The 23,063-nt window shown below is 43.3% G+C and overlaps 1 protein-coding gene across 5 annotated transcripts in view; it reads right to left on the minus strand.

The window, feature by feature from the left end:
- Window positions 1–23,063, minus strand: part of Slc8a3 (solute carrier family 8 (sodium/calcium exchanger), member 3) — a 135,818-nt gene that overhangs the window by 107,420 nt on the left and 5,335 nt on the right. For 4 of the 5 annotated variants that reach the window (NM_001167920.1, NM_080440.3, XM_006515412.4 and 1 more), the window contains exon 2: window positions 8,926–10,770. The exons of the other annotated variant lie outside the window; for it this stretch is intronic. In NM_001167920.1, the coding sequence (NP_001161392.1) occupies window positions 8,926–10,709 (1,784 nt within the window). In that variant the 5' untranslated portion in view covers window positions 10,710–10,770. The remainder of the gene's footprint in view (window positions 1–8,925; window positions 10,771–23,063) is intronic. 5 annotated transcript variants of the gene reach the window in all.

Raw genomic sequence — 23,063 nt, forward strand, 5'->3', positions numbered from 1 at the left:
ACCTACTATCTTCAAAACATTGCCATCCATGAATTCCTGTGGCAGTCAGCACTTGACCTCAGTCATCCCATTCTCTCCTCAACCCCCAAGGTAGACACTGTAGATCCAATAGCCCACAAAAGTTAATTAAAATGTCATTCCTCTCTGCTTTTAACTCATCACAATAACACCAGTTATGTTTTGCTATCCTGCAGAAAACGATAATCATTAGTTACCAGCTAAGAATATCCTAGAACACAGGTTGCACAGAGAAATGGCAGATGGTTAAACAAACAAACAAACAAACAAACAAACAAATGTATGATAGAAGTAATTTAACAAACTCTGGTCTACTTAATGAAACCTGGTGTGTTAGGAGGGGATCTAGAAGAGTCTAGTCTTATTTTTAAAAGCTGTGTGCTTCACGTGTCCAATGGGAACTCATGCTTCTGTGGGTTCATGCAATAAATACAGAGTTCTGTGTTATGATGGATGAAGAAGAGAGAGGCATTGAGGGAAAAAATAGTCACTTTACATTAACAGATCTCAAGGAGAGGCAGGCTCTTAATTGATCTATCTCGTGAGGTTCTCTACTACTTCCATAGGATTAGAGTATGGATTAGAGTATGTGGCATGTTCTTATATCTACAGTTCAGCACAGGTATCACCTCACAGATCCTTCTTAACACAGCTCACTGGGACAGCCACTACTAAGAGGTGACTCTAAGGTGACTCTATTTTCCTCCACATCCCTGGACAGAGGTGCCACTTATGGAGAATAGATCCCAAGAGTTCCTGGAGAGACCTCAAGTTCCAGCTCTGCAGATAAAGAAAGACAGCTGTGACACCATTCCATACACTAGCAAGATTTTATTGAAAGGACGCAGATGTAGCTGTCTCTTGTGAGACTATGCCGGGGCCCAGCAAACACAGAAGTGGATGCTCACAGTCAGCTAATGGATGGATCATAGGGCTCCCAATGGAGGAGCTAGAGAAAGTAGCCAAGGAGCTAAAGGGATCTGCAACCCTATAGGTGGAACAACATTATGAGCTAACCAGTACCCCGGAGCTCTTGACTCTAGCTGCATATATATCAAAAGATGGCCTAGTCGGCCATCACTGGAAAGAGAGGCCCATTGGACTTGCAAACTTTATATGCCCCAGTACAGGGGAATACCAGGGCCAAAAAGGGGGAGTGGGTGGGCAGGGGAGTGGGGTGGGTGGATATGGGGGACTTTTGGTATAGCATTGGAAATGTAAATGAGTTAAATACCTAATAAAAAATGGAAAAAAAAAAAAAAAAGAAAGACAGCTGTATGCTGCTGTCCCACAGAAATCAGGTAGAGAGGAAGAGGTTGAAAGAGAACTGGCATTCTATTCTTGACTGCTGGAGGAAGCATGGAATCACTTTGGCTTGATCTAAAGCATGGGCAGCACTGAAAACTCAGACCAGAGAGGAGCTTTTGAAGTGACTCAGTCTCACATAATATAACTGAAAACAAGACAGAACTCTCAGATGATGCCACCCTCCCAGAGAGGGCAGATCAGTAAGGGGAGAAGTGACCCTGGTAGCCTTGAGAGCTGTATCACTCAGAATTGCAAACCAGGAATGGTCACTGTTGTTCTGGCCAGCCTAATGCCAGCTCTGATATCTGCTGTTGACAGTGGGACACATTGCTTGGGTCTGGGGAGTGCCCCTTCTTCTAGCCAACTACAACAACATAGACCAATGTGACTTCAAGGCTCTACTACAGAGCTTATACACTGTTCCAGTTTAGAGGGTACAGGGAGTCTTGCCTGAGACTCCCTTCTAAATGGCACTGCCCACAACCTACTGATACAACTGTTTAGATCATTTATGGAATTTTCATGGCAACTTCATATCTCCACTCCATTACCCAGTTATAGAGGTTAGCTGGGGTGGGGGTGGGGGTGGAGGTGGGGAGAAAGGACTTGACAACAAACGCATGGGTGGCTAGGAGATTTTTACATTGTCATGTTTAAAACAAAACAAAACAAAACAAAACAACAACAAGATCAGTCCCCTCTAGAGAAATTGACCATTAAGTCTGGAAAGAGTTGTCCAGGTTGGCGAAGAGGGCTGCAAGGACACCCAGAGATAAAACTGTTGATCTGTCAGGTTCTACAGGAAGCTGGAAGGAAGAAATGCAATTGCCAACGTGGCAGGAAACAGAGATGCCAGGGGACTGAGGCCTCAGGCTCAGGAGGAAATATATCAGGATGAGATGGCCATCCTTCTTGCTGCTTCAGGCCCTATCTGATGGCTTTACGCTATCAGCTCTCATCTCTGCTGGATCTTTATAATGAAATCTTTCTGTCTCACCTAGAGACAAACAAATCGTTCATGGTGAAGGAGGAAGATGCACTGTCACGAGGGCTTTGTTTCCTGGGAGACATCCATCTTCTCAGCGCTATCAAGAAGTTAGTGTCACCATCCAAGCAACAGTTTTTTTTTAAGGGATATTTTTTTCCAGCTCCTTCCAACTTACTTGAAGTCATAGATAAGAGAGAGGACAGAAGGCAACCCAGTGAGGAGGCCAGCACAGAGAAGGAGGGGAGCGTGGAAAGAGAGACCAGATTGGAAGAGCACAGTGACTGAAGGGGCTCCTGGGGAAGGTGTTGGGTATAGAGACACCATGGCAGAGGTCTGCTGACTCTGGAGCATCTTCAACTAAGGAAGAGCTGCTTTCGCAGGGGATGCTAATTGGAAATAACAAGCAGAAGAAAGTACCCTCCCAATGCAGATTAACATACCAGAGGTAGGCAAAGTGAACCAGTGTAAGGGTACACAGCCAAGGCAATCGGTAACTGTCTTGCTGAGGTGGCTGTCATGCTTGTGAGAGCATGACTTCTGAGTCACCACAATCCCAAAAGAGAAGGTTAGAGACAGTAGTGGGCCCAGTGCATGTCACAAAGGACACACAAGGAAAAACCTAAAAAGCAGACAAGCCAAGGCCAACATGTCTAGGGGAGTTGGACGACTAGAGAGAGGTAGTAGTAGTCTGTTCTATGGCCAAATTTCCCATACTTGGTGTATTAAGTGACTGTCAAGATGACACCTAGAGAAAGCCAAGTTAAGGACTCGCTGCAGCATCATCTGGATCACAAATAAGTGCTTCTTTAGGGGGTTTGATATAACATTGACTGGAACTGGACTGGGTTCATGCAAGGGCAGATTATCCATTATGTAGCTACAGCCACTGACCTGTGCAAGGGAGGGCGCCAAGCCAATGGCTGACCTCGAACATATACCAGTACAGACTGATCAGCATGTTTTTAGAAAAATGAAATTTTCCAGAATAAGTTGTATTTTCAGCTTTAAATTCTTCTTTAATTTGGGTAAGTTTGTTTATGTTAGCAAATAAGACAAGGGGTTCCATTGTGACATTTTCATACATATAGAGCATGATTGTATTTTGCCCAGATTTGTCAGCCTAGAGCCATCTCTCAACCCTCCTGCAAACTTCAGCTGGCTCCTTTCTCTCCTCATTTTCACAATGCTCACTTCTTCCTGTGTGTGCTGGAGGTAAGACCTGACTCCTATGAATGCTACCTGAGAATATTTATGTGATGCTAGTTGGCAAAATCCTCAAAGCATCCCATTCTTGCAAAAAGGTCTTCAATGGCATAGAATCTATGTATGTGGGTCTTGCTGTAGTTGAGAATCAAACAATCTATATTCAGCTATCAAGTACATACTACTGGCTTTGTGCCAGGACTTAAGACTGTATTGGGAAGTACAGCTTAATTCCTCATTTAAAAAAAAGTAAGAATAAAACAACATCTTCAATAATCAGTCTACTGCCTTCAATAATCAGCCTTCATGGGCCTAGGGGAAACCCAGCCAAAGGTGTGCACACATGCTCTAGGAGTATGATGGGGAGACCGGACCAAGAAGAATCTTCAGTTACTGGTCTGGCTTTGTTTAGCATTCCTTGCCTTTTTTCTTGGGAATGAGTGAGGAAACTTTGACTTTAGGAGTCAGAAGAGTCCAGAGAAGACAAACTTTTATTAAAACGCAGAAACTCCATTGGCTCAGGATCTTCCTCCTTCCCTGAACAGTTTCAAGGTGAGCTGAGAGATTAAAAATAGTCCATGCTATATTAGTATCCTTAGTTAAGACATTAGTCACATAATACTCCAAGACTTGCACTCTCAAAACAGCCTTCACATCCAAATTGTCATATTCTTTGCAGGACTAACATTTTACTGGTGAATAAAAATAAAGCAGAGATGCCCGAAGCAGAAGGGGACATTAACGCTGCAGCTTCTAACATCCTTTGCGTTCCCAGCTTCTGTCCCATCTAATGTGATATTTCCATCATATCCAATGTGATATTGGGAACTGCCTTCACTCTTTGAGTTCTGCTTTATAGTTTGTAAAATGAGAGGTGAAATATCTTCCAGCTTTAACATATAATTTGGTTGGAATATGTATCACACAGCCAATACTGTGTTCTTCCTTGAAGGAGGCCTCTGCTACTCAATTATAGTAGATCCTGCTATTTGCACATTTGACTATTCCCAGAGGAGCCCCCTGACCCCTGCAAAGGTCTGTGAGTTGGAACAAGCTGTTATTTTACAGAAGCACGAGTGAGCCTTAGATAGATAAGAGCCAGTCACTTCTTTAATGCGTGAAATTAGCATGCAAGCAAAACTCGTATCTCCAAGAGGTTTTGTTACTGTTTGCTGTAGATTCAAGCACTTTATATCATTCTATAGGGATAGGTATAAAACTGGGATTCTCCTGGATCATGAAGATATCAGTAGTATCTATCACAAAATATCAAGGGATCATAGTAATACAGGTGTAATATTGTCACACACCAGCCAATGCCACTTCCATCACTACTGTGTCTTTAATGAAGATTCCTTAACATTTGACTGCTGTGTCACACACACGATAGCGATCTCTCTTTTCCCCTTTATTAACTCTTTCTCAAATATACCATTCTCCCACGTGTCTGCATTTGTGTGTACATGTTGATCCTTTCTTCCTAAGAGTGAGATCCTGGAGAGATGAAACGTCAGCTTGTCTTATTCCTCTAGCCTCAGCAGGCGCTGAGGTTGCCTACCAATGTACTAACACATAACAAACATTTAGTAAACATTTGTTGAATGACTGAGTTCCTTCTAAGAGAAGGCACTGTGCTAAAGGTGCATTTTTTTCCTATTTGTATTTTGTACTTAACCTTATCTTACAGGTAGAGAGATGATGTTAGTTCTATTGTTTCAACAATAACAACAACAAAATCTCTAGGACCCATGCAGATGATACGACTATGCAATGTTATACTCCCAGTGAGGGGTGGGTTCATACCCATTTCTCAGATTTCAAGGTTCGGAGTTTTCCATCATACCATGATGTTGCAAATGCCTTAGAGGGAGGACTAAACAAGATACACTCTTGGATCTAGTGTGTGCACACATGCATTCACGAGTGTGAAAGTAGGAGTGCATGTGCTATACCACATGTATGGAAGTCAGGAGACAATCTTGGCTGTCGGTCATTATCTTCTACCTTGTCTGAGATGGGCTCTCTCTACTGTTTTTCTACTGTGTATGCCAGGCTAGCTGCCCTGCTCACTTCCAGGGATTCAGGAATCCTGGGATTACAGATGCTCACATTATACATTCAGCTTCTGTGTTCTAGAGACTCCAACTCAGATCCTTGTACTGGCATAGCAAGCATGCTTACTCATGAGCCCATCTCCCCAGTTCCAGTACTCCTGATAGAACATGTAACTGGGGAGTACCTACATAACTGTAGTCAACGGAAAAGTTCCAGTATCACTAGCTTTAATATGTACTGGGCAAGTACTTCTCCGAAGACCAGTCGCTCCTGTCCAAGTACCTGAAGGGGTCAACTCAGCTCCCAGACCGGCCTTGCAATTAGAAAGCCTTTTTAGGAACTGAGTTGTTGCTTGTTGGGTTTGAAAACTGGAATTGGAAGGTACCCATTTTTGGAAAATTAAGCAAGTTATTGCCGGGCAGTGGTGGTGCACGCCTTTAATCTCAGCACTTGGGAGGCAGAGGCAGGCAGATTTCTGAGTTCTAGGCCAGCCTGGTCTACAGAGTGAGTTCCAGAACAGCCAGGGTGATACAGAGAAATCCTGTCTCAAAAAAACAAAAACAAGAAACAAACAAACAAAAGCAAGTTATTTGAAAAGCTGCTTTTCTGGTTTTGTCAGGACCTTCATATTTTTTACCTATAAGAAATGCTCTACCCTGATGTGTACTTCCAATAACAATGTTTAAGGAACAAGTTTTCTAAAAGGCAAAAGGCCCTGTCCAGCTCAAATATGTCATAAGTTAGGATGAGGACTCCTCACAGTGACCAGAAACTAGCATGCTCTCATTAATTACAGTCACACAGAGATCTACGTAACTTGATCTTCTCAATGGTGTCTGCTGAAAATACTGTTTAGTCATCGCACTGCAGCTACCAACCCTGCTTACTGAACACATCATGGAACCTGAACGTCTCCAGGCATTACAGTAAGTCCTGTAAGAAAGCTATTACTCCTATTTTACCATCGGGGAGATTAAATCATAGATAATAATTTTTTTTCTTATTCATGTGGTTAAGTCAACAGGGAAGTTAGACTTCTGACCAAAAGTATTCAGAGTCCATGGTTCTTCTACTATATAGTACTGTTACCTATGGTTATAGACACTTGAAAGCACCATGGGCTTTTAACTTTAACAGGCCTTTGGCTTGTTATTCTTCAGTAAAGGAAGTCCAAAGAGTCAAACCATCCTGAAATCAATCAGTGGTGCAAAGGGATAGATAGAAACATAAACTTGTTTGTCAAGGCACATGTGCATATGCATGTATAGACACAGAGAGAGGGAAAGAGAGTGGGAGGCGGAGGGGAAGGGGGAGGGGGAGGGGAGGGGAGGGGGAGGGAAAGGTGGAGGGGGAGGGGAGGGGGAGGGGGAGGGGGAGGAGGAGGGGGAGGGGGAGAGGGAGAGGGAGAGGGAGAGTTTTGATAAAATATAGGCATACTCAGAGACCCTAGGTAGATAACAGATCATTAAGAGAATGAAGAAATTGGGGACCAATTTTTTACCTTGTCCAAACTAACTTTTCATGACAATGGAAGGTAAATATTGAATGGGAATTTCCCCCAAATCTAGCCAATCACAGGAGGTTGTGTGGATTTGACATCATCTAACGCCTGAAAATAAACACTCTCATGCCAATATTACCATAAACATATGTGAAATTTCGCTAAGTTCATCTTCCCAGTGAGAACCTCGATTTATCTGTATGCATGAGTACTTTCCCTAGAGCATATAGAAATAGCTAGTATTCTCTGGAAGGCATGAGTTCTTATGCTAACAAATGATTATCTTTCTCAGAAAAAAAGTGACTAAATAGTGTCCTAACAAACCAATTTGTTGACAGCTTTTTCCCTTCAGGAGACAGGATCCCCCACCCTATTCTTTTAGCAAGTGAGACTATGACTCACACTCAACGCCTACATTAGGGTTTGGAAGATTTTACAGAAAAAAAAAGTATATGACAATCTCACCTGTATCCAGGCGAGGGACATATTGTTATTTTCACTCTTTATATGTCAGGGTTTCCTTTCAGAGTTACTAAGTGACTTGTCTAAAATCAGAAGAGATTAGAAAATACAGCAATAGAATCCCTTGGGTCATCCAGCTGTTCCCAGAAGAACCGAGACTTTTAGAGTGTTGTCCCATGGCTGGACCCTAGAAGAAAGGCTTCAATAGCATTTTGGAGGGGGGGGGGGCTATGGAAATTCTCTAACCCTCTTTTCCAGGAGTTCCTTCCCTTCTATTTTCTGAATGATTCAATGACCCACAAGTAGAAGCTACAGGTTCATGAAACAGTTATCATTCTCCTTTCTCTTCTTCACACCATCTCCTGCCTATAGAAGAGCAGGTATCCCGAGATGGGTCCCTCTCTCATTGGCAGTCCCCTAAGGTTCCTTGAAAAGCTGACCCTACCATAAGCTAAGAAAGCCATTCTTCCCACCCCCACCATGCTCTCTATACAAGTCGAGAACAGAATGCCCATTTGCAAGAAGGATCAGTGAGGAGGGATGGCTGAAGCACAGGCTCTTGGGTTCTGATGGGCTGAATGGAGCAACGAGTGGTGAAATAGCTCAGAGCAGCTCTAAACTGTGAAACAGAAGATGTATTTCCTCCCACAAATCTCCCTCACTGCATAGCCAAAAGTTGGAGCTTCTACTTAAGCCAAAAGGCAAAAAAGACAATGGTCCTCAGTGCTCTCCTTCTCTATGACACTTGCAGTTCTCTGGTCATATGGACTTGCCCACTTCGGGTGAGACAAGCCTTGTTCCATGAAACAGTGTATTGAGAGACATTGCCAAGTTTCAATCAATTTTTCCAATCTCTAAGTAGGAAGAGCAGTGTCTGGAATCTAGCTATGAAACACACCTGCCATGTGGTACTGAGGGGAGGTAAGCCTGTGCCAGTTGTTGTTATCTTAAGGATATGATATGACCAGACTATTATTGTCCTGGAATAGTAAGTTTCCAAACTCATAGCCTTTGGTATGGAAGAGGGAGGAAGGAGAAGTCTATGTATTTCCAAGCTCTTGTTTGGTCATAAGCATTCTTCCAGATCTTATAGAACCTTTTGACACCACACAACTCTACTGTCCATCATTTTGATTGTCAGTGGACAAAATGCTCTGAGTCCTTAGATCTGAACAAACCATCCAGAAACAATTGAGAAAGAGGAAACTGATGGAGGGCCTGGAAGCAGGGCCTGTCCAGTAGTGTCTGCTGATCCCTCATACCTGTGATGAAAGCAAAGTTTGGGATTAACACAAATACAAGGGGAGCACTGTAAGGAGCAGTAGTAAAGCACAGAGAGAGATGACGCGGGCTGGGCTATGGAGGAATGAAATACAGGAAAGTTACTTACACTGTTTCATCATTCTTGAACTCCAGCTCCCCATATGCATCTTCAAAGTCCTCGCCACCACCCTTGGCTGTCCCTTCTACTGTCCTAAAAGGGACGATGACTGTGCCCCTGGCACCTGATGTCCTCAAAACCTTGACTTCCATAACACCAATACTTTCACTGACATGAATGGTATCACATTCAAAAGTGAAAATTCCTGCATGGTCATCATCCAAGATGGTTACTGTGGCCACACAAGGGGAGGCCAGGACAGCCCGAGGCAAAGGAAGACTATTGAGTATTGCTGGGAGCATCCCCTCCGCCAGCTGCTCCTCTTCTACACGGACATTGCTCAGCCTCACAAAGAAGTGTTCATCCTCCTCAAAAATGTCATCATCAATGATGCCCACAGAGAACTCCTTCTGGGTCTCTCCTGGCTTCAGAACCACAGTGCCCTCTGTGAACTCATAGTCTGCCCCTGCATTGGCGGAGCCGTCCTCTGTTTTGTAGTCCACGTACATGGTCTTGGATATATCTCCCCCTTTCCTCACCACGGTCAGGAGGACAGCTCCACAGTTCTCCAGGCACTGATAAGAACATGGGTCAAAGAAGACCTTAGAGGCAAAGTCCTCCGGCTCATCGGTATGCACCTCGCTCATGCTGGAGGTCTTCTTGGCTTGCTCGGCTGCATGCTTCTTAAGTATATTGCCCGCACCAGTCATCATCCGGGTGGCTTGGATGCGGTAGAAAGCACGGCTCTTCTGTTGATGGGAAAGAGCATAGTAATTGGCCATCTCCACCAGCTGATCTAGGTCCTTTTCTGGGTGTTTTTGTTTCAGATCCTTTAGAATCCGGATCATTTCCCTGCGAGATTCATCTACCTCCTTTCCTTCCAAAGGTGTAAAGTTCCCATCTAGAAAGTGAGAATTCATCATTTTCCCATCCATCTCAATGCCCTTAGGGTGGTCACCCTCTGTCTCAATGATAATTCCTCGGTGTTTATCTGTGCGGTATTTTTTGTGCATGTATTTGTAGAAGAGCAGTCGCTTATCTGCCACCCAAGCCAGCAGGACACACACGGGAAAGAAGAAGAGAGTAAGGAGGCCTTCCCAAACCTGGACCACACCAGGAGAGAAGACTGCCAGGATCATATAGAGCCAAATGTAGGCGAAGATGCTCCAAGCAGCCGTGACGAAGAAGACTCGCAGGTGCTTGATCTTTCGAGTCTCCCCATCTGGGATCACATAGACACAGATGCCAATGATGATGAACATGTTGAAGGCTGCACTGCCAACGATGGTAGATGGTCCCAGATCACCAGCAATGAACCCGTGACCACACACCTCAATTAAAGACAGGAGAATCTCTGGAGCAGAAGAGCCCAGGGCCATCAGGGTCAGATTGGAGACAGTTTCATTCCATACCCGAATTGTAGTTGTGCTGGTCTCTCCATTGGGCTTCTTGATGGTCACTTCCCTCTCTTGGGAAGTAATGACTTCAATAGATGCCATGAATCGGTCAGCAATGATAGACACCCCAAGAAACATGTATATCAGGGCCACAAAATAGACAATGACCCTGGCAATCTTGTCCCCAAGGGAAGGGTTCTCTGGATACCAGATTGGCAAAATGACACCCTCCTTGCAGTCTGATGACCCCGAACAGGACTCATTGTTCTGCCCTGCACTGGGCACATCCCCCGAGTCACCAGCCTCTGCTCGAAGACAATTCAGGAAGAGCACAAAAGTAACCAGCCCAAAATGGAGGAAGGCAGAGGTGAGAGGCTGCAGCCGTAACCACGCCATACACAAGACTTAGGTTCTGGCTCCACCACAGCACCAATGGTCCTCCTGACAGGCCTGTGACCTAGAAAAAAATCAGAGGCAGGAAAAGGCATGAGAAAAAATAGGGGCAACAATTGGCAGGTTCCCACCAACACAAATGGATGGTTCACCTCGATTGACATATGGCACTCACATATGGGGCAGTCTCTCACTTGGAAAATAGATGTCAATGGGAGACACAAATAGCTTCTCTGTCCTCAAAAACCATCTGGTAGAGATTCCGTTGAAGAATGGTTTGAAATAGCTGGCAAGACTAGGGATGGAAATCCAAGTGATACCTCCTAGTCCTGAGTTGTAGCTCCACTCGTCCCTAGAATCAACTTAAAATAGATGCTTATTCCCCATCTTCCTTCTCATTTGCACTGTTGCTAGAACTTTCAGTCTTCCTTGCCCTGTGTTCTTATTCACGAACCTTGCACAACTCAGGTTTGCAAGCATATGTGCTGAGCTGTGCATGATATACATGGGCTGGTCCTTGGGATAGTACACCTTGCTCTGGGTGTGATTGAGCTCTTGTGGGTGAAAGTTCCTTCCTCAAATATGAAACTTCTGGAGGCAGCCAGGAGTTCTGAGGCTTTCTGTGAAAAAGAATTGATTTCACACTGAATGTTGCAATGTGTCCCTCAGACACTGTCCACTGTGTCTTTTTTACTCTCCTCCTGTTAAACCCTGTTTAGAATAGGCTACGAGTATGGTGATCATTCAGCCACCGAACTCCACTTGAAAACATGGAAGGGGCCAAGAAGTAGAAATTGTTACAACTAAAACACGTGAATGGTTCACATATACAGTTTTTTTTAAAGACTAGAAGCCGGGCATGGTGGCACACATCTTTAATCCCAGCACTTGGGAGGCAGAAGCAGTCAGATTTCTGAGTTCTAGGCCAGCCTGGTCTACGAAGTGAATTCATGACAGCCAGGGCTATACAGAGAAACCCTGTCTCGAAAAACCAAAACCAAAACCAAAACCAACCAACCAAACAAAACCAAAAAAGATTTGAGGTGAATCTGGGAATTACATACAGCTTCATCGGTTGGGCTCAAAGCACTGAGCAATAACTGTGCACAGAATAGACAAGAAGTACATTCATTCTTTTCAGTTGAGACTATGAGCTAGCTTCTGATCATTTGAGGCTATATGACCTTTCACTTACTGACTCACTCAAACAGAATAGGAATGGAAACAACTAAGCAGTCATTTTTCATAAGCAAGGCTCCACTTTCTCCTCCACTAGAATCCTATGGAGTGTAACTAGTAATGCAGAACCATGAACTTCTCTGTTTGTGCAGTCCCTTGAAGGTGTCAAGGTTCCTATTGTCCCCATTGACTTTTCTTTTTCCATTGGTTCTCATTTCTGAAAGCAAAGTCTCCCCCAACATCGGTTTACTAGTTATTTGTGAGCGATACCAGGTATTAGCCTGCAAACATTCCTCTCCATCCCGCTCTGTAGCCAGTCCAACACAAAGTCCTATCAGTTCTCTTCCCGATCTTAATCACCACCATCGTGGTCCAAGCCACCACTGCTCCTTGTCCTATGTACCTGCTGCAGTAGCCTTCCAACTGGAAGCCTCACTTCAACTCTTGCCAGAGACTAAAGCTCAATTCTACTTTCCTTGCTCAACTGTAGTAATACTGGGCTTCTGGGACTCGAACTTAGGATCCCACGCATGCTAGACAACTACTCTACCACAGAGCAATATTTCCCCAGGCAACCATAATAATAAACAAACAAACAAACAAAACAAAACCCCCAACCAAACAACCCCCCACACACAAATAGATGTAAGCCTTTCACTCCCCTACTTGAAGCTTTTTCATGGTTTTCTTGCTCTTGATATAAATCCTTGACTCCCTGCTGTGTCCAGCCAAGCCTTGCAGGAGCCACCTCTTTCATTATCTTCCCAGTTCATCCCCTGTCACTCTCGCTGCATTTTAACAATGTCCTTCCTTCATTTTACCCTGATTAGGCAAGCTAGCGTCTGCCTCAGAACTTTTGCACATGCCATTGTTCACACTTGAAAGGAGAGTTTCTTCTTTGTACCTTCCAACCACAGCAACCATCTGTATTAACTGTCACTCTCTCTGGAACAAACAATAACTTCTTCTCATTGATAAAAATGGGTAGGGTTTGTTTGTTTTGTTTTGTTTACTGTTATTTACTCTCATTGGATTTTTTCCCTCTGTGACATTTTAGATACTTTGGAATTTTACGTTTCATTTTTTTTTTGTTAGATGAATTATGTCTTATCCATTAAGATGCGATGACATAAGACCAGGGTTTCGGTCTCTCCTATTTACTGTGGAATCCTAAGTTGATGCTAGCAGTGTTCAGTAAATGTGTGTATTTGAAATGAATGATATAGCTACCAAAAAGCTTCCTGAGGAGTCAGTCAGCCCTCTTCCAAAACTATTTTATGGTCTAAAGTGTAGCTAATTTCTTTAGGAATATGTAAAGATCTCTTTTTGTGGTTTTTTGTTGTTTTGGTTTTTTTTGTCTTTGTTTTTGTTTTGTTTTTTGAGACAGGGTTTCTCTGTGTAGCCCTGGCTGTCCTAGAACTCACTCTGTAGACCAGGCTGGCCTCGAACTCAGAAATCCATCTGCTCTGCCTCCCAAGTGGGGATTAAAGGCGTGCGCCATCACGCCTGGCTTTAAAGAACTCATAGGCAAATCATTATTTGATTTTAGAGGTTATATAGGTTCTTTTTAAATTTCTAAAACTCACACTCCATATCCAGTGCGTACTATAAAGGTCTTCCCTTCAGGGCACTATGTATTAACTCCCCTTTATACTGCCCAGGAAAGCAGCCAAATGCTGAGGTTCACAGGAGTCCAGAAACTGGTCCTCATAACAGTGGCTTAGGGCCTCTGTCTTTGACCTCACTCAGAGGATAAAGGGGTCATGAAATTACCATGGAGTGGTAGAGGGCTTGAAGATGTTCAGCATCACAGTTCAAAGGTTAAAAATGATCTTGTAATATGCCCAGAGATCCCAGTCACAAGTCTGACACTCATTCGCCCTTGGGAAATGCGGATAAAGGATTTTTGGTTTCTTGCCTCTGCTTTCAAAACTCCTGAGTTACTGAATTCTCATCCCCATGCAGGAGAAGATGGAGCTAAAGTAGCTTTTAAATCAAGAGCCCACAGCGACAGAAGGTAGCATCCTCAGGTGAGAAAGGACATGGCGCATCATAGTGGTAGTTGTCCTCATCAACAGGGGAGAGGCAAGAACTCTTACTCTAATAATGCACCCAGAGACTTAAGAGGGTCCTATAGACACACTGTGGTGCCAAGTTTTCGTGGCAAATAAATACACTGTCCCTGGGCCTTAACCAGAGGATGGTTTCTTGAGTAAACATGCTGGAGGCAGGAACAAAACAAAAAGACAGGAAGGCAACCAGCTGGCAAGCAGCTGACCAGAGTTTGGAGTTGAAGGTAGAAAATACTTTGAGCGCCTACCAACTCTTTCTAGACGCACCAGGAAATAGATTATGGCTGTGATATTGTTAGACTGTAAATGTTAGACTACAATGGCCAAGGCAATCATGTTTTTAAATGCCATTGGTCTAGGTCCAAACACAAACGAGACAGAGCCTAACCCGCTAGGGTATCTCCTCACCCTGTTAAAGACCCAGACTCAGGAATAGGACTTAACTGAAAAAGATATTAACAGTAATTGCTATTTAAAAGCATTTAGTACACACATCCTATTACCTTTAGTATTTATAAGAACCCTATGTAGTTAGCACCATTTTTATTTTTATATTTTGGAGAAAAGTGAGTCTTTTTTTAAATCATTTACTCAAAATGTAAGGCAAAAAAAAAAATCATCAATAGAGTCAAAACACACAGGAAAATGGGATAAAATTTTTGACCACTCAAATTTACCAAAACAGACCAGTTTGGTAACTGGTAGATGGGAACATGGATGGCACCAGTCGGCTTCCAGTCTGATGTGGACTCAGGAGCCACATGAGCTAGAGAGCAGCATGATATGTCACTGTTCCCACATAGAAGACACTAACCATTTAACAGAGTTTCTGAGTCCCCAGGCTTACAGGGCTGTGCCGGAGCCTGCTCCTGACATCCGCCCAAATCTTCTTCTTCTCGTCATTCAGCTTGACAAATATTGACAAAAGCCTGCGATTTGCTACTGCATGCCAGTGGGTAAAATGAGAAATGAGACAGTGTTTGCCCACAAAGGTACACTTGAGTGGGAGTGGAAAGGCATGAACATAGATAGCTTTCCTAGGGATGAGGGGTAAGGGCAGAGTGCTGAGGACACTCAGGGAGAGTGCTGAGCCAGCTTGGGATTCGGGGAGACAGTTCTGAAGGAGATGATCCCTGAAATAGGTCTTCAAGCATGAGTGAGCTTTAAAAAAGAGAGAGAGAGAGAAGAAAAGAAAGAAGGAAGGAAGAGAAAGGCCAGTTAAAGAGAAAGGTCTAGGCAAAGACACAGAGGCTTGAGGGAGACAGCCATGTGCCTTGGATTACAAGGAACACAATGTGGGGAAGAGGAGCCAGAAGCAGCCAATGGCAGGAGAAAGTACTTTCCCCACGGTGTTTCTACAGTAAGCTGAAAAAAGGGGATTTTATCCTAAGACAAGGAAAACCAACGGTGGGGTTTTAAACAGGAGAACGACATGGTCTCATTTATATTTCAAAAAAAAAAATCCATTTCCCCCAAACCTTACGATGGCTGTAGAAGAGTCGTTCACTATACCTCACGGGACAGAGCAGTTACAGATGAAAAAGAAACTATGGTCTATTCAACCCAGAGTGACTCTCTGCTCCCACTCGGCTCTCTCAGCAGAATGCATGACCTGGCTCAGCCCATGACCTCCTGTCTGTTTCCCGGCTTATTCTCCTAATGTGCTGCCCCACAACCTCCAGGGCCTTCTGCAACGTGTCTGTGTCCTCAAGAGTGGCTCCTGACATCTTTTCATATCAGTGGCAAATTTAATTAAAATCACTGTTCCTCTGCACATCCAGATCATTAATAAAACAATGCCACTAGGCCAGACTGAACAATTCTCCCTCCTGCTACGCCCTCCACTTTCTCCAATGGGAACAGGGCTTAGTGCCTGTCACCAGCCTCTGTAGAGTCATTCTGCTCTGCTTGGCTTCTAAATCTGGGCCCCTGCACAGGCCTCACAGCCAATTTACATTAAAGTTATAGATGCAGCCAGCCTGCACTTGCTCTCACATGACATCTGGCACAGACACATTGCAAAGCTTCCTGTGTTTCCTCTTCCCACCTTGGGGGAGGGGTGGTATTTGTGTAGAGTCCTTGCCTCTAAGCAAGACACTCTGAGAAATGCAGCCACTCAACTCCCTACTCTGTCTAAAGAGTATGAGATAAGCTAAAGAGCTTCGATGGCCTGGCTGACACAGGAGGACCTGGGTCCATGGAGGCAAACATGATACTCAGTGCTTTTCCTGCATTATTAGGTCTCCTAGTCTTCCTACGAAAGAAGGCTTTATCAGATCCATTTTGCAGATGGCACATTAGAGCTCAGAAAGACTAAGTAATTTGACCAAGACCACAATTACTAAAGAGAAATGTAGGCATCTGAATTTTATAAGTCTGCTTCTGGAACCCATGATGTTGGGCCCCAGCTTTGGGGATCCTTTTGAGCAAGAACCCAAATAGAACAAAATGAGTCCTTCTGGATGCAGAGGCTTCCCCCACAAGCCTGGAGGTTCTGCATGCCTCTAGGCAGCTGGGAGCAATAGAAAACCTTGGATCTGAAAGCAGAATGCAAGGTTTGTTCCTAGTTGTGTTCCAGTGAACGGGAGACCCTGGAAAGTCCATGGTACTCTCGGGGTAATACCTGAATCATCTATAAAGCTCAGGTTGGGTTTGACAGCTTTTATAGTTATTTAACTCAAAGATGCTTTGATCATTGGGAAGGTACACATTTAAGTGAGATCAGCCCACAGCAGTGGAAGAGCCAGGATTGGAGTTTAGAGAAGAGAAGGCAGAATATAAAGACTAAGCCAAGAGATGGTGGTTGGAAGAGAAGGCCAAGACAAGGTCAAGGACAGTCTTCAGTCTGGATTTACCAAAAGCCTGTTGGATTGAGTCCATTTTGTAAGAAACTGTTCTTTGTTGATTTAGGCTCAGACACTGTGCTAGTGACTGGGATACAGCCATTAATGAATATAATTCACATCAAGCCTTATAGACTTTATCTTCTGATGAAGGATGGAGATAAACAAAGATAAGTATAATTGATTATAACCAGGCCCTGGAACGTCATTGATGTTGGGGACCTGGGTCCATGGTGGAAACATGGGGGGATGGCTGAAGTACAATAGAGCTTTAAAATAATGTGGATAACCTCACAGCAACACAGGGAGCAATAGTCCATACTTTTTCCTTCTCCGGTCATATGAATGTCATCTTTCACCTTCTCTTGACCTTCTAACACTTTAATGGCACCTGAACTATTTGATGATATTGGAAACCTGCAGACAATCTTCCAGGAGATGCCACACACAAGAAAAGAAAGTCTATGGACAGAGCAGAGCTTCTGTCTCCTCATACTACGTATGATTCATGAACTTGAAAGGGACAATAAAACAATGATCCCATGCATCTATTAAGAACATATTTAGCCGGGCGTGGTGGCGCATGCCTTTAATCCCAGCACTGGGGAGGCAGAGGCAGGCGGATTTCTGAGTTCGAGGCCAGCCTGGTCTACCAAGTGAGTTCCAGGACACCCAGGGCTATACAGATAAACCCTGTCTCAAAAAAACAAAAAGAAAAAAAAGAAAAAGAAAAAGAAAACCACCTGGTTAGAACAGACGCGTGTCTACACTGTAGTGAGATAAACTGTGTATGGGCACAATGCCTGCACTTTTCTAAAATGAGGAATTGCAATTCAACTCAGAGAGGATTTTGTCGTTTAACTTTTTTTTAAAGTGGGTGGTTTTGTTTGTTTATTTTTTTGTATGTTTGAGTGTTTTGACTACATGTGTGTATGTGCAATCCATCCATCCTGTTCTCAGTGAAAATCTACCACTCTGGGCTACAATGTTGAACTTTGACAACCTTTGTCACTATAAGATTCCATAATTCAAAGATACACTATAATTTATTAAACTCATAAAATCCAGATAATCTGGGGCACCGCCAGTGCCAAGAACAGTCCAGAGACCCGGGTGGGGGGCTTTGCTTAGGTTAAGTCTGCTTTCCTGTTAATGAATCTACATCTTCACACAGTCCTCCCACAACTGCAGACCACGATTTAAGTGATTCTACATTCTAGAGATGTCCGTACATCAAAATATCTTTTGAGATCTGAAAAGTGTAGAAATATAGATTCAACCTCAGCTCCACGTTTAGGCTTCTTAGAAGTAGAGCCTAGATTTTTGTATTTTTATAAAGTTCCTTCATTGATCTTTGAGATACTGCTAAGTCTGAGAGTCTTAAGAAAGGAAACTAGAAGAAGTGTGTTTCAAAAGATTTTCCTAAGAAAATTTTAAGAAAGAAAAATATATGTATCACAATGATTTCAACCATTAAGGATTTTCTTGGACCAGGAGGACTTCTATTGCATCATGAGTTGATCTACAAGTATTTACAATAAAGTCTTGCTGTATAGTAGGCAAGCATCTGACCTTCATGACCTCCTATTTGCTTTCCTGCTTTGACAAGGACAGTTATTCTCCATCTACAAAAGGATTTTCCTTTTGCTGCTCTCTCTAAACTTGCCATTTCATACATTTTACTGAAGATAGATAAAAATAGAGTTCTCTTATCTTCATAGGAAAGGGGTGCTGCTCATTTGTTTACAGCAAAATGTATTTCTAGTTACATCTCCTTTCAGAGATAAAAACACAGACCATCTCTTAATTCTGGGATCTTTTGGTCTACACGTTCACTCACAAACTCGTCCTTGTATGCAGCTTAGTGGTGTGATAGGGGTTGGCTTATTGTGAGAAAATTAAACCTTTGTTCTAAATTTATTTTTCCCCACCCACAAACTAAAAAACAACAAAAAAAAGAGTAAGTTCTAAGAGAGCTTAGGGATTTTTATATGAGATTACTGTATCCACGTTGCCTAAATTAGTGTCTAGCATATAGTAGATGCTTAGTATAGATTTATTGAATGGATGTGCAAAAAACTTAGTAAGAATCATATCCAATGATTTCCCCAATCCTTGGCAATGTTCAGCTGGAGGTTGGAGAACCATCTGTCAGGGATTCTGTGAGCAAAGATTTCCAGATTTGAGAAATATGAACAAAAATATAGTCCTCCTTGAGAAGCACACATTGCGTTGGAGCAAAGTGACAGAAAACTGAATAAGTAGGACAAAGCAAGTACTACACTTGGGAGTACATACAATCCTGTGTCAAGAAAGTTTGAAGAAGGAAGGGTTAGAATGACATGGGATCACCGGGACCAGTTCCATGATCCAGCTAACATTGTATCTATGACTTGAAAACGGAATGGGAGACAGCTAGATGAAAGCCAGTGTACTGTCAACATGGGTAGCGGGACGCCCATGCTAGAAGGAAGGTGTGGAAGCTTGAATAAGCACTGTGCCTTTAGAGAAAAGCAGACAATATGAAAACAGCCATGGAAGTAGGTGGGGTATCTCTGGAATCCTTGAACGCCTGGCCAAAAAACTTGGGCATCCCCTTGGAGAATATGAGAAGCAATATAGGTGGCAAGTTTTTTAATGAGAAGAGAGATAGGATTAGTGTTTTCTTTTAGACAAGCATTCTGCAGTGGTAGTAGCATGGACAACTCTATAGATGGGCAAAACCAGGGCCTACTGGAAGCAGAGGCCAGTTTAGACTTTCTCGGCACTAGTCAGGAGAGGGAGGAGAACCAGATGCTGAGGAAGACATAGGTTTCAGAGCAACCTAAGTAGAATCAGTCTAAGCTAGAGAACAGTGCCAAAAAGGTGACAGGGAAAGAAAGGAATGAAGCAGGAAGCTCGTCACATCAACATCTTCTCCATCAACACGGGTCAAGCAATGCTTCTTCTGGCTCAGAGATCCAGGCTCAAAGAAACAGAAGCTGGAGGGATCGGCACAAAGGCATCCAAGTCATATGCCTGCTGAACTTAGGACTTTATGGAACACTGGACAAATAAGACCAGCAGGAGTTCTCAGCTCTCCAGGAAGAAGGCAGGAAGTCCTTGGAACTGAACCAAGGCACAAGTGTTCTCCTCAGTCTAAAAGAGGTGAAGGGCTGTTGGTTGATTCAATAACCCAGATATGATAAGCCTTGGAGGCACACTGATAGGAGATTGCCTGACTCCATCCCCAAGGAGCTAACAGAAGTTTACACAAGATCAGTATCTAAATTCAAGCAAAAGGTCCAGGGACTTAAAAAAATTTCTTGGAAACATCAGAGAAGGGGTGGGGTTGGGCATCCACTGTCTGTCAAAAATAAGAATGTCGTTCATACAGAAGGAACTAAATCCATGGAATATATCCCTCCTAGGAAGTAGTGCTAGGAGGAATTTTTTTTTTTAAATACAAAATGTTAAGATTAACTCAAAGCCAAGTCTGAGTACAAGAAAGATTTATTCTGGTTATTGATTCATGGGTAGTAGGTGGTAGTGGTTTTGGTATCTGTTGAGTATTCATTGTGTGCCCATCAAACTTGAAGATTCTTTGAAGATCATGCTGCCTGCATGTGTTCTCTGATATACTGGGTACAAACATGTGTCACACTCTGGTCTAACTTCAATCCAGTGAGAATTACCATGTGTCACACTCTGGTCTAACCTCTATCCAGTGAGAATTACATACTTTGCTTTGCCTACTGCAACAGAAAGACAGCTGCCAATCTTGTCCCATCCCTTATAATCTGCTTCCCACAAAATAAGGTGATTTTTTTGTTTTTCTGAGACAGAGTCTTCCTGTTTAGCCCACACTGGCCTTGGACTTCCTATCTTGTTTTAGACTCCTGATGCTGGGAATATAGTCTACTGCTACCAAAACCAACCATAAATGTCTTTTAAAAATATCTACTGCAGAGCTCATGCACTTCCTTGCATCCCTGCTGTTCTGGAAACTCTTTCCTCTTCTAACTATGAATTTTCTGACTTTACCGCCTGTTGATATAATTTAAACTCCAGTAAGATAAGGTGATCTAATGTTTCTTTAAAAGCTAACTATGGATCTAACTGTGGATATATCCACATAGGTCACTTCTTTCACTTCATTCATGTTTCAGATGCCACCTTCCTTGCCAGGATCTCCCCGTTCATCCTATCTGAAGGTAGTCCTTCTCCTGGACTATCATATCATATCATATCATATCATATCACATTTCATATCTTTCATTGCACGTATCAGTTTCTGAACACATTGTTGGTTTTGTCCATTTGTTGGTTGGCTTATTAAGGAATAAAAATTCTATTTGGGCAAGGAATGTGCCCTCTCCATTCACCACAGTGCATCAGTCTGGCATAAGGAGGGCTCACTAAGTATTTATTGGATGAATGAATGAATGATTATAGTACTAAGTGATTCAGAAACCATGTACATTGAGAGGGGATAGCCGATGCTCCTCCAAAAACACTAGGAGAACCAATAGAATCACGTGGTTTTGGAGCATAATCTAAGTCCAAATCAACACAGTTCCCCTTCTGAACTCTAGCCCTCTCTCCTGCACTTCCTTCTAGAGGATGTGATAATGACAACCAATATTTATACTGCATCATTTATTCAACAAAGTTCTAGCCAGTTGATGTGCCAAGAGTTTACAAAGGCTTCCTCCCTTGAATGATCTTGTTTTAGCTTTCTTGTGAGGGTGATCACACAGATGAAGAACACAGTCGACTGCGTTCAGTCTACTGCCAATTTTTCTACACCAGTAAGTATGGAACCGAAACTAGACCTTCCTCCTCTGACTACATAAGTCTCCTTGCACCAGGCCTGAAGGAGTACATCAGATGAGGAAGGGCCGAGAAAAAGGCATCCCTGAACTGGAAGGTTATTGGGATAGAAAATAGATGTGTGAGAAATATAGCACAGTCTAGAGCAGATGTTGCTTTCCTTCCTGCCCCTGGCTGTTTCAGAGAGTCCACCTCCTGACCCTAGTGTTGATGTTACTCATGGAGAGAGTGCTGACATCCTCTGACTCGTGGCTGAGTGGCACAGGGAGGCTGGAAAACACAGTCCTTTACATAAGTTTTAGACTATTCTCCCAAAGCTTGATTCATCTTAATGCCATTTCAATTAGCTGAAGATTTAAGCTGTTGAAATATGGAATTCAATCATATCATTGACTAGATGTGAAACAAATGGAGTCTGACAAACAGTCAGAGTCATCTCTCTGAGCTATAGTTGGGGGCTTCGCTCATACAGTCAACTCTAGTGGTGTGTGGCCTCCCTTTCACAAGGAACAACTTCTATTTGCTGTCTTTGAAGCTGTGCTCGTGGTCTTACATCCCTTCATGATTCCCTTTAAGTTCACCCCCACTCCTGCCCCTTAGTTCCTTCTGAGGAGCAAAAAGGTACAGGCACAAGGTGGTTCTTCCAAGGAGTATGGTGATGTAGGTAATGTGGGCGGAGCTTATGGAAGGAGTCTGGTAATGTAGGTAATGTGGGCAGAGCTTATGGAAGGCCCCCAAAGCACTGTGCTTGTACCAGATTCTTAATATTTTACATAGATTTTAATGTGTTCCACGCCCTAGGGGGAAAGAAGTGTTGAGGTTGAAACAGGATGGTTGGAGCATGTGGGGGCCTAGAACACTGCCAGTCATTTTGAGAAAGCACTAAAGTTTTACAATAGAAGGCAACTAGGGACTGCATAGCGAGGACGATCAGCTAAGCTTCATTGAGTATATTCAATTCCTAAAACCGATGGACATCCTGTTGTAGGCAATGCACAAGGAGCTGGTAATTAGGCATAGGTACAGGGAACTAAAGGCACAGGCTCTAGGAATATCCTGGCCACCAAGGGCAGACTGCCCAGAAATGATGGAGAAAAGGAAAACTGGGAAGAGGCAGATTCTTTGAGCAGTAGTGGATGAGAGACCATAGGAGAGCTCTACCTACCAGGAGTCCAGCAAGGACACTTCTAATGAGCTAACGGTCAACGCTATCTGTTGGAGGTGAGTATGGGGTGAGAGAGACAATGTTCTCTATAATTTGGAGGGTGAGAGGTCCTAGAGTAGAAGGTTGAGAAAGGTGGGAAGTGATGATCAATTGGGAGACAAGGAAATAGAATAATGATCATGCTGTTTCAATCATTTAATAAAGGTAAGGCAAGAGGATGGTGGGGAGGGGAAAGGGGACAGGCAGTACTCTGTTTAGAGAGGGGTTTGTGGAGAGGCAGGATTCT

The sequence above is a fragment of the Mus musculus genome, chromosome 12, assembly GCF_000001635.26.
Source record: "Mus musculus strain C57BL/6J chromosome 12, GRCm38.p6 C57BL/6J".
Taxonomy (NCBI): Eukaryota; Metazoa; Chordata; class Mammalia; order Rodentia; family Muridae; genus Mus; species Mus musculus.